The sequence below is a fragment of the Harpia harpyja genome, chromosome 10 (genome assembly GCF_026419915.1).
Source record: "Harpia harpyja isolate bHarHar1 chromosome 10, bHarHar1 primary haplotype, whole genome shotgun sequence".
Lineage (NCBI taxonomy): Eukaryota > Metazoa > Chordata > Aves > Accipitriformes > Accipitridae > Harpia > Harpia harpyja.
In genome coordinates, this window is record NC_068949.1 from 12,696,498 (window position 1) to 12,708,899 (window position 12,402).

Genomic DNA, 12,402 nt, shown 5'->3' on the forward strand with positions numbered 1-12,402 from the left:
AACAGAAAGGGAAATGTTTCTGATCTCTGGATAAATATAATATTTGCTTCTTTCCCCAGTATAACCAATCAATGTCTATTAAAAAACCATTTCTTTTCCTGCCTTATGTAATCCTTCTTTGTGTCAGAGATAATTAGCAGCTATCTAATAAGATTAGCTAACTTCTGTGATTAGTGAGCTCAAACCCTGTGCTTTTCCTTTTGCAGGTAAGTGAATGTGGCACTGAGCATCCCAATCTACATTATTATCACTTTCTTTGGCTCTTATTTCTGATGCCAATTTATGGAATGAAAACAATAAAGGCAATAGGAGAATATTGACATGCAGGTACTGTGGATGCTATTGGAGTATATATTCTGAGGAGGATGGTAAGTGGGATGTTTTCCATCTTCGCATACATCATGACAGCATTTTTACTAATTTGCCGCTGACATCTAGCAGCAGCCTGTTGTGCTCTTGGAAACCAGCTCTATGTGGCATTGCTGAAAGGAGGATGAAATGGGAGCTGCTTTGTTGGATTGGTGGATACTAGTTTTCTGCAGAATTTTTTTCCTGGATTGCAGGACATGCTTCTCTCTGAAAGGTTACTAACATTTTCCTTTGGATTTGGATGTTTCAGCTTGGAAACCAGATACCGTTTGAAGAGATTTTCCAGGGTGGTGTAATTAAACATTAACTGTCAAACTAGGAAGGGATGTTCCAGGGTGGTGCAATTAACCATAGATTATCAAACTAGGAGGAGAGATACACAACCAGAAATGGCTATTGTGTACCCTGCTAAAAATGATGGGAGTTTTCAGCTGAGCATGTATCAAGAAAATATTCTTAGACCACTCGGAGGCTTTGTGATTACATCTAATTTGAACAAGATAATTGCATTACTTTTTATAAATTGGAAATTAGTCAGTCAGGTTTTACAGGTACTTAATTGTGCTCCAGGAGATACACAATGCAGGGGAGATTTTTGGTGGAATGGAAATACACCACTGTGAACTGATGTTTAAAGGAAAAATAAAAGAATGAACTTACTCATCTCAGTGTTAGGGCAGATAGAGTTCCAAGTGAGCTCAGTATTATGCTGCATTTTCAGAGAAGGCAAAAATGTATTTTACTTTCTACAGCAGCACTTATTCATAGTCTAACATATGAATGCCTTTAAGCAGGTCTACTTAAATCTTTGTAAACAAGGGCTGTTACCAGGATGGTGTTTTAAATGCCATGTTTTACATTAAGTATCTCTAGAAGCATTAATATTGAGTGAATACTTTTAAAAGGTAATGTCCCCTTCAGTCCTTGCTTTGCTCACAGGTATTCTAAGGTGTTTCAAAATACTTTCAAAGGGACAAATTACTCCTCCTCCTCTAGGGATACAAATTCCTAGCTCCTCATTGCCTTTCACACTTGCAGGGGCCCCAAAAGCCAGTCTACCCACTACTGTGATGCTTTCTCCACAGTCTAGTGGCAATGGCAAATGAGGAGTTTTCCTGGTATATTCAGAAGGTTAAAAGAAACTCCTGTAATGTTGATACACTAGTGTCTGTCACGATATTGCTTAGCCTTAACAGTCACAGCTGCACATACCCATATTTCTATGAATTAAGTGAGCAGAGGTTTATCCCTTAAAGGAGAATTTCGATGATGGGAAGAGTCAGTGAGATTTGCTGCATGGAACTAGTAGTTAATTCAGTGCAACCTGTTTTCTGATTAAACAATTCATTCTGGGAGAGTGCCAAAACTATTTCCTACCCTTAGAGCATAAAACCCCATGAATTCTTGGGCTTTCTCTTCATGAATGAATTTCATCACTTGTAACATCTTCTGCCATCTTTAACATATGGCAAAATAGCTGAAAACCTGTTTACGACATTAGTTAAAACTACTTACATAACCATTTCCCAGAGTCTTTATGGGAGATAAAATACTAGAATATCAAATATAACATACAGTAGATTATAAAGTAAGAAGTATAGGCACTAAATACCTGGGTTCATTGTCCCTGAACGCCTTACTGCAATTCTCATGGGATAATTATTTATTCATAAACCTTTTGTTTTATAGAATGATTTTTTCCTGCTGTCTATGTACATATGTATGTATGTGTGAATATATTCGCATAATATAGTTTTTTCTGTACAAATGTGGGTTTTAAACCATCTTTTGGGATATACTTGAAATAATATTTATAGTACCAGAATATTTAATCATATAATCTGCATCTGTTGAATAGGTGGTTTACATTACATGGTAGGTTATGGTATTCACTATTATGATCTCTCCTTGTTTAAAACTAGTATGATTCACAAAATGCTATAAAATGTCTGGGGTCCTCTTTTTAGTATTGCTTACATGCACAAGTAATTTCTGTGAGAGGATTATGAGAACAGTAAAGCTTTGGAGACTGACTACGGCTGACTGTAAAAATCCATTTTTTCACTTTTGTAAAGTTACTTTGATTTTTTCCTGAAGCTTGGATTGTTCTCACTTATTTAATATTTTGAGGGGGAGTGAGTGGAAGGGAGGAAAAAAGGAACAAGAGGCCCCAAACATAACTGGGGACAATACTTTTCCTCCCCTCTCCTGTGAGATGTCAAAGCAAGCTGTTTTGTTGTCATTTGACATGTACATCAGGCCAAGGCGAGGTTTGTAATGAAACATGGCCTATGAGGCTATCAAGTGTGTTGGGACCATCCAGCTGGAAACACCTGATGGAGTGAGACAATTTGAGAGTAATTTTGGGATGAAAACTAGCTGGCTTGATCAACAGAAACAAGATTGAGGTAGTGCTGAAAGGCAAAGAAGCAACTGGAAAAGATGGTGGAGACTGTAGTGAGATCTAGCCTGACAGAGCATCTTTGTTACTCAGGTACCATCATCTGTGTCTGTCTGCTCAAGCTAATATGGCTGTTTTACAAGCTGCAGGGAGTTGTACCTCAGGCTTATTTCAGTAACTTGCATTGGTGAGCATCATTGCTTCACCTGTCAAACTGTCACATTTGAAATCCAAGTTGTCACAATGTCTTAAAAGCACCCTGCCTTTCTTATTAGGACATTGCAAAGTGGTAAATTACTTGAACAAAACTTTATACTGGGCTGTCCTAACTTTCAGTGAATCTCCAGGATGGATGTACTTCTGGCTTTGTTCTATAGAAGGAAACCTTTAGCTCCCTCAGGAAACTTCTTTCTCTCTCCCCAGCAGCAAGCATAATTAGTTGTGCTCATCAGAAACAACTGAATCAAGAACTTCCAGAATAATGAAGATGGGAGAATTGTGTGAATGCCCTGGCTCTTCTAGGTTGCATTTCTTTTGGCCGAATGGCTAAGTCACATACTGTCCTGCAGCTTTTAATGATGAGGACTGTCTGACTTGATGTTGTGAGGACTTGATTTCTCTGTATTAATTTTGCAAAGCTCCTGTAAACACTGGGGCTAAATTATTAAAAAATACTATCAAGTTAAAGATTTATTGGCATTCTTGTTGGTTAACGTCATGACATGCAGGTAGTTCTAAAACTGCAAGGAGTTCCTCCCAAAGAAGGCCTAAAATGGCTTTGTATCACTTCAGCATCGCAGTTTTCCCCTGTCTTGTCTCCTATTCTGTAGCCAAAGGTGTTTGGGGAATCTGTAAGTGTCAGGAGGTGTGGATTACATACTGATCAGTAATCGCAATTTCCCAAAGTAGCTGAGTTATTAATATGGATAAATTAAAACCTCTTGTTTTGAATTGCTGTGTAACAGGTACACTGTAACAAGTTAAAATTGATAAATATATTTAATATTTTCTTGATCTATTCATTGGTTACCTCTAGAACAGTGCTAATGATTCTTGGAAATAAGCCTTCTGATAATCTGCTCTGGTCATGGTAACTTGGCATACAACTTTGCTCTTATGACTTTATATACAGAAATGCACTTGAAATACATCTATTTAGTACTAAATATATGATCAAACATACTACTTAGATTTGAAATGAGTCTGTATTCATCCTCTAAGGCTTATTTTATGCTTGTGAAAAATATTCATTTATTAGCTTAGCTTTAATTTTTACTAATTAACTTGTGCTTAGTAGAAGCTACTACTTGCATTAAGGGTTGTAAATGAGCGTTTATTTTTGAGACTCCACCTGCTCTTTATTATGTTCATATTCTAGTCTTATGGGTGCAAACTGCTATTTGTGAATGATAACTGTATATTTGCTACCCATTAACTACTTTGCACTTGAACTTACCATTTCAAATTCAGAAGTCTATTTTTTAAGTGTACTTATCTGATAACATGCACAAACACACAGACTCTACGGTTGTTGGTAGAATGAAACCGTGAGAAGCTGTCATCACTACAAGTGTAGAAAAAGGGGTAGTATTATCATGATTTGTGGTTGGGTTGGATTGGTTTGTTGGTTGGTTTGTTTTTTGCCCATCTGGAAAAATTCCAATTTGGCCATTTGTATCATGTGCCCTATCAACTCCATAGGTAATTTCCAGTGAAAGTGGAAAGGTTTTTCAGTGGTGGCATTGTTGCTGAATGTCAACACTGTCTGCTTCAGGAGTGGATACTTCACTGAGATCATCTGTTTCCTGCCTGAGATTTTTGGTGCTGTAGCTTGTGAATTACTGTAGATGTGTGGTCATGCATGTCCCTTAAGGCTAGGTTGAGATTTTGTGTGATTCATTATTTTCCTCTTTTGCTATTTTAAATTTGGAGTTCCAGAACAAATTTGCAGACTGAGAACCAGATGCCCCAGAGGCTGATCTTTCAAGGATAAGTGAATAAATCAGTAGTTAAGTTTCTTTTTAATGAAAAATAACACCCAACCCTCTCCAGGTGAAAATGGCTGGTTAAGTATTTTGCAAATGTTCCATTTAGCTGAGTTTTACTGTAATCTTATGTTTTAAAGTGTGTCTGTAGTTAGTTACTTCATGATCCTTTTCTACTATATTCATGGGTTTTCCTTATACAAAATTATCATGATTTATGATCAGATCATAGCTACTGTGTACCCTTGCTATTTCATTAGCAGGATGCCCATACTAAAAATGCTATCCTGTTGTTTTCTGCAGCATAAAAGCAGGAGGTGGCCAATTCAGTATGTTTTCCAGTAAACTTCTAGCCTCCAGTAAAAATACTGGCAAATCCTTGTTTGTGAATCACGTGGGTGTTTGCTAAAGTTGTTGAGGTGAGAAAAATCTTAGCTATAAACTTATCATAATGATGGTATGACTTGTATATTCTCAGAAACATGTGTGTATATTCTGCTTATTTGGGTGATAATTATAAAAATAGAAAAGTAGATGTAAATTTTTTATTTTTTTTAGGGATAAGACCATCTTCATCCATTGTGTTTCTTTGGTGGCAATTAGGACAACAAAAGTTGCAAAACTCTTTCAGTGTCTTCCTTTAGCACTATGAGATTGGGGAGAGAATAAGGTGAGCGCTGCACTGTGTAGGCTGGGGATTCAGGTGAAGTTCAGGGCAAGGCTTGGAAAACACATAACTTGATAATTGGCTACTGAGGCTCCATCTTATTTATGTTTTACCCCTCATTCCTGAGGCACAGTGTTAATGGCTTCCTTGGTGTAATGGCAAATGGGACTGAAAATGCATTTCACGGCAGAAGAATTAATGCTCAATCTTTCCTTTTAGCAGGGAAGGCAGTGCATTATCTGCACTTCTGCCCCTTCATGCTGACTTGTTCTTGGCTACAGCTCAGTCCCAAGGTGTGCACTCAGGAGGTTCCCTGGTGGATCCCCCACAGAGGAGGAGAACCACCAGGGTGGCACAGCAGGCACTACCTGGCAGAGGTTTAGAAAATCCTGTCAATTCATATTGAATGTGTGAAGAGCATACAGTTCCAGTACTGGAGGCAGATATGACTCTAATTCTTAGTTTTTGTGGAATTTTGCCTCACCTTTAACTTTTTAATTAATGCCATTCTTGTCTTGCTACCATATCACATCATCTTAATTTCTTTGCAATTTTTAACTTGGTGTAAGACACTGGCAATGGATTGATTTTAATTAGCACAACTACAGGCTGCAACTGGGTTTGTTTGTCTTTTCTTTTTGCTGCAGCTTCTCAGTTATATACTTCCATCATTTCTGACTGTGAGAAGAATTTCGTTCTATAATGATGGCATAGCATTTTCCACTGTGTCGAAATAAAAGTATAGAGATTTTTAAAATGAAACGTGTATTTGCATTTAGCTACATGTTGATGGAAAATGGTCTGTACGGCTAACACAATTTTATATTGATTATACTCTGTGCTAATCTTGTTTGCAATTAAGTGGAGGAGGCATATCCATACAGATGTCTTATTTTTAGTATTATAGTACTTTGCATGTGTTATTGTTATCCCAGTAAGACGCTTTAGCTTAGCTTAGCTGGAAAAATGTAAGTTCAAGGAATTATTCCTGTAAAGTATTGTTTTCACGACAGCACTATTTCTTCATTGTTGCTAGAAAGCAAGTGTAACAAAACATGGGAATCAATAATCACAAAAAGCATTGCACAACTTCTACTGACTTCTTACCAAGAGTAAGTCCTTTGCAAAAAGGTGCTGAAAACATGCTCATTTATGGCTATTCTTTTGGGCTAGTAGAATTAAACTCCTGGTCAGACATGGGGGTAAAACTCTATAGAGTAAGAAGCCTTAGGGTGTTTAAACTAATGTGACAATGATGTTGTTACTACTTAAAGTTGTAATGGGCAAGATGTACAGTGAGGTTTGGAGGAATGTCATACAGGACAGAAGGTGTATGCAAAGCTAGAAGGAACATTGTGTTTTCTGAATCATTCCCCTTAGCTGTGGGAATGAGTTATAAATACTGTATCTCAATAAGGTGCAAATGCAGTGGATGTGAAAATAACACCTTTGCAGAGAAGGTACAGTGCGGTGAATCTGCACTAAAGGGATCCATTTTTATGAATGCTGAGGCTTAAATGCTCCCCAAAGAATACCGTTAGGCTTTCCAGGTTGTTGAGAAGTTGGATTTGTGCTTTTCATCATAAATTGCACAGCTTCCCTCTCATGGAGGGAAAACCACTGTACTTTTAAACCTGATATGGAAAAATATCTAAGCTATAAACCAAGTAGGCAGCAGTTCACAGCAGAAAGTGAGAAGGAAGGCAACAGTAAAAGGACCGTATTAACATTACAAAATCTGAAGTTTGGCACCTTATATTGGAAAATGGATGCAGTATTTCTGCATAAGATTGACTGGTTTTCTTAAGGCTAGTAAGGATCATTGTATTCAACCTGTCTTGATTTTTCTGCAAAGCAGAACGTAACAGCTGTACATAATGCTGGTTAAATTGCAACACAATTTTTATAAAGACTGTTAACCTGCATTTGAAGTTTCAGGTGACGGAGAGTTCACTACATGTTTTGGTAAACTATTTTGTTAATGAAATACTCTCACTGTTATAATTTTGCCAGGCACATATGCTCTGAATTGAAACATTAACAAGGTGTATCATTAATCAAAATGACACAAAAGCTTTTGACTGTCTTCTGTGACTTTTTACTCTGGAAACAAAAGTAGTACGCATGTCGAAAGGTTGCTCTTGAGGAAAAGAAGAATAAGGGAAATTCAGATGTTCACCACCTCAAAGGTATTATCTTACTCAAATGTCTGCTTTTGCTTTAAATACTCAGTTAATTGCTTCCCTGTTTCTTAACATGCTGAAAAGGTATTTTTATTGTTGGGGCTGGCTTTATTTGTTTAGGAAACTGTTTGTTCTCAGGAGCTTCAGGTCTCCTATGTGAGTATGAATCCCCAAGGAGCTTTTCTCACCTCTTAAAAATAGGCCTCTATTTCAGAAAGCAAAATTCCACCCGCAGTGATTCCTGTGTGATCCATTTGGTGTTCAGAAATGTATTTGAAAATGTGAACTAGAAATGGCATATGCCCTTTGCCTTTGAAAAAGTGTGGATTCAAAATGGATAGAGACAGAAGTTCTTGTCTCCTGTAGCAATTCTCCTGACGGTACCTGAAATGGCAGGGACAGACAGACAACGCTTGTGGATTCCTTTTTTCCCCACCTCAGCCTCCCTCCTTCGCTCCCAGCTCCTCTGCCTCTCCCTGCTCCTGGTGGTGTCTTCCCTCCCCTCGTCTCCGCTCCCCTGAGGCAGGGCTGAGGTGCTGCTGGAACCTTCCAGAACCGGCCGGAACCGGCCATGCCCGGCCCGGGGCAGCCCGGCCCTCTCCTCACAGAGACCCCTCAGCCCTGCTGCCGCCCTGTGCGTATGGAAGAGGAGTTCAGATCTCCCTTTTACATTATCCCCCACAACTCTGACTTGAGTAAAGTTTATGAAATTTTTGATTCTGACCCTGTGAGTGGTGCGGCGTGGGCAGGAGCAGCACCTTGAGTGGGGCTGCACAGGATGTGCACAGGCACATCCATTTCGCAACGGCTGCCTGCAGGATCAGAGCATGCAGTAGGTAGAAGCAAGACCAAAATCTGATCTCTTGTTTTTGCTGTATAACAGCAACGTGGTGGTACTCATGTAGCTTCGTTTCAGGTCTGATTGGCGTAGCTGAGCATCATGTATCTGCATATTCTTTGCCACTGTGCTTTTGTGTTATATGTGAGCAGTTACCCGAGTTGTGCCACTGGTTGTGCTTGGTTCCTTTGGCAGCATTTTCCACAGGTGTTATCATGCATTTTGCCTGAAAGCAACAGGAGGAGATTTGGGAGGTATTGGAGTTTAAAATCAGTGCAAGCTTGGTGAAGCCAGTGGAGCAAAGATAACTTTATAGCAGTTGAGAATCTGTCCCAGGATTTTATTCTTCCCTTCGGTATTGCATGAAAATATATTTTAAGCCCATTCAGCTGCACTAGCTCTTGCTCATGCTCTCGCAGTTTGGGCTGAAGTATATCTGCAGGAGAAAACTTTCCTTGTAAACCAAACTTGGGCAATATCTAGCAGATCTGTCTCGCATATGCACACATGGAGTAAGAAGATCCCAGGGTTGCTTTCATGCCAGTGAGTACTGATTTTCCTGTATATATTTTTCAAATGTTGATTTCAGGGTGTTGTGCTGAACACAATAAGCTGTTTAGCTGTCTCCTTTTCTCACATCTATCTCATGTAACAGAAGTCTGCTGTGTATGATTAACCTGCTGCTTGTTGGCAGAAGGAAAGATGGTCAAGCTCATTTGCTGTGGAACTGCAAAACTAAATGCAGCCTGGGCTTTGTGTATTGTAATTTTTACCATTCAGGTGGCTGAGTGGGGCATTCCCTTCGTGACCTGAAAGGACATGTAAAATATAGAGAGCTGTCTGCATTTCTTCTTAATCCTCACTGCTAAGGATGCCAGCACGTGTTGCTTTGTGCAGCCTGGCTTTAAGCTATTCTTGTCTGCATCTCTCAGCAAAAACAGTCAGTCTAACAGGACAAGTTAATTGGGTCAGGATGATCCACTCTTAAAATTTGCTGGCAGATCAGAGGCAATGTCTTTTCTTTAGCCTATAGAACACAACTGCGTGTAATTCCTAGGCCAAGTGGCTTGGAGAAAGCACCTTAATTATTGCAGACAAATAAACTGGGAAAGAATCAACAAAGCAGTATTTGTTAGAACATGTGAATGTGACCAGTCTGGCTTATTTAATCAAGGGGGTGAAACAACATTTCAATGCCTACTTCCCTTTGAAAGTAGAAATTGTTTGGATATAACTTTAATGCCGCCAATTAGGTGCAAACATTTTAGACTATACATTAAAATCCAGTTCAGTTTACTGTTCCTTTTCCCCACAGTGTCCTGGAGTTGTGAGATGAGATGAATCACATTCTCCATTTAAGTCAGGGCATTTTAATTGAGAACTTGTCCCTTATCTGTAGTTTTATATGAAAGCAGGTGTTTCTGTATATACGTTTGATTTGTGTTTTGCTGTTATCTGGTTTAGAGCTTTTTGCCTTCAGTGTACATTTCCCACTACTCTCAATCAGTTTATGCAATTTATAAATGCTGAACTCAGATGTCTTTGTGCCAACTGGAACTGTGTGACTCAAGTTCTTAGCCAATGAGGCTCAGTCCGAGCAGCTTCAAGGTGTTGCTCTCGATCTATAAAACCTTAGGCAACCTTTCAGCTTTCTCTTTTGTCTTGTAGCCCCATGTGTTTCTGAGCCCTGAGGTATTTAGTACCTTCTGATGCATTAGGAAAACACTCTCTGGTTCTTAAAATTAAAAAAAAAAGAAAAAAAAGATACTTTTATGTTTCTACTTGCTTCCTGTAAGTTTTTTGTGACGACTTCTATATGTAGTTGCTACGCTGTATTTCTAAAACTCATTAATTCTCTGCAAACTATCCTATAGTTAATTACTTGTACATGATGTTGAAAGGGTGGTTTCTTAACATATTATTTGTAGGTATCTGGTTTAAAAAGAAAAAATTCTAGAAAAATGTCAGCAGAGATCTATAAAACTAATGTAATTATAGAATGATTCTTCTGTGATGAATAGAGGCAAGAAGAAAATCGCTAAATCATTGTCATGCTGGTTTTCCATGGTACTTCTTTGAAAATGGAATCATTGTAACACCTTTTACTTTTATCATCCTTTGACTGGATGCTGTACTTCCTGATTGCAAGCTGTATATAGTAGTGACTTCACTCACCACAAAAATGTGACAACTGTTGTTACTCTGTGTAGCACTGAACATGTCAATCTCAAACAAGAAGGGAAGAAGAATATTATACTCTAATAAAACTGCAGTGAATATGTATAAAAATAAGTTGAAATTTCCCAAACTGGAATTTATCTGGGTTACTGAAACTGGCGTTCAGGTATCATGGGATCTGTAATGATCACAAATGGTCAGGACCTTGTCATGTATTTAATTTACAACTGCAGCAGGATAGTAATGCTAACATCACACTGGAGAATTGGTTCATCACTAACTTGCTCTGTTTTCTTGAGTGCCCAGGTGTTCCTCCGAGCCACATTAAAGTACCAGCCCAACATAACCCTGTTCAGGGAGGCAGGATCACAACACATAGTAGTATGGTTTTAAGCATATTTGATTAATCATTATTTTTGGCTTTCAAATATTGCTTTGTTTATAAACCTTCAGACACTTTATTCCCAATTCAGTCATTTTGGATGAGGATGATTCTGCTTTCCTGAAGAAACAGATCATCCAGAAATAACTTTTCATGGTAAAAAACAGTCACCAAATGACCTGTTGTAGAATAGAAAAACTGAGGTCATTCTCTCTGACATTATTGTGACTCATTCCTGCTTAACATTTTGATTCTACTGTGGCTATTGTATTTGCAGATTCTGACAAATAAAGCTTGACAAGCAGTAAACCCTGATCTCTAGCAGAGTCACAGTTGAAGCACCTGGTGCTTTCAATACATGTCTGAAACACCTTCAGGTAACTGCAGTCATGGAAACACTGATTTAAGAAACTTCTGCTATTATATTTTTGATGGCCAGTGTTATATTATTATTGAATGTGTTGTGATAAAGTCTCCTGAAGTTACGTTTTCAAGGATGTAATGTTGGCTAACGTGCTCTGTAGCAGGGACAGAATCTACTAAGCATGTTAAGTAAAAGATCTACTGATATGAGTATCTGTGCAGTACTTACAGCTATTAGAGACCAGCTAAGTATCCAGAGAGTATATGCAGTGTTTGTGAGAAAGGATATATGCAAAATTTGTCCAGTAATATAATGGAGTAACTGCTTGTCAGTGCTGACCTTTACTTTGGACACGTAAAAGTCCATGTTTATAAGAACTTTGTAAGAACATATACCCATTAGTGGGAAAGTGTACAACCCCCCCCCCCCCCCAAACCTGAAAATATTGAGACAGCACAAAAATGTGAGGTTGAAAGCCTAAGTTGATTAGAGGTTCAGATAAATTGACATTAGTTACAAGTAAAAGAAAAAACAAATAATTTTATTGTACTGTGTTCCTGTTTGTCTTTAGAGAGTGTGTTAAGTGGCATCTTCAAATTCTTTTAGGAGTTATAGAGATGTTATACTAACACTTTATACTCATGAGATGGCAGGGCTCATAGAAAGGGCTTTAAACTAGGTTCGAAGGGGGCAAGGGATAAAACTAGGTGCACCAGAGATGAGCCTGGGGGCAGCGTGCTGATGTTAGGGGTGGATTCGATGACCCAGCTCAAATGCATCTATGCCAACACACGCAGCATGGGCAATAAACAGGAGGAGCTGGAAGCCATTGTGCAGCAGGATAGATATGACTTAGTCGCCATCACGGAAACATGGTGGGATGACTCCCATGACTGGAGTGCTGCAATGGATGGCTACAAGCTCTTCAGAAGGGACAGGCAAGGTAGAAGAGGTGGTGGGGTGGCTCTTTATGTTAGGGAATGTTTTGACTGTTCAGAGCTACACAATTCTGATGACAAGGTGGAGTGCTTATGG

The 12,402-nt window shown here is 38.7% G+C and overlaps 1 protein-coding gene across 4 annotated transcripts in view; it reads left to right on the plus strand.

The window, feature by feature from the left end:
• Nucleotides 1–12,402, plus strand: part of ANK3 (ankyrin 3) — a 388,642-nt gene that overhangs the window by 110,118 nt on the left and 266,122 nt on the right. Inside the window, exon 1 of one of the 4 annotated variants that reach the window (XM_052800060.1) lies at nt 216–368. The exons of the other annotated variants lie outside the window; for them this stretch is intronic. Coding sequence (XP_052656020.1) covers nt 366–368 — 3 coding nt within the window. The 5' untranslated portion in view covers nt 216–365. Of the gene's footprint in view, nt 1–215; nt 369–12,402 lie in introns of those variants that run through there. 4 annotated transcript variants of the gene reach the window in all.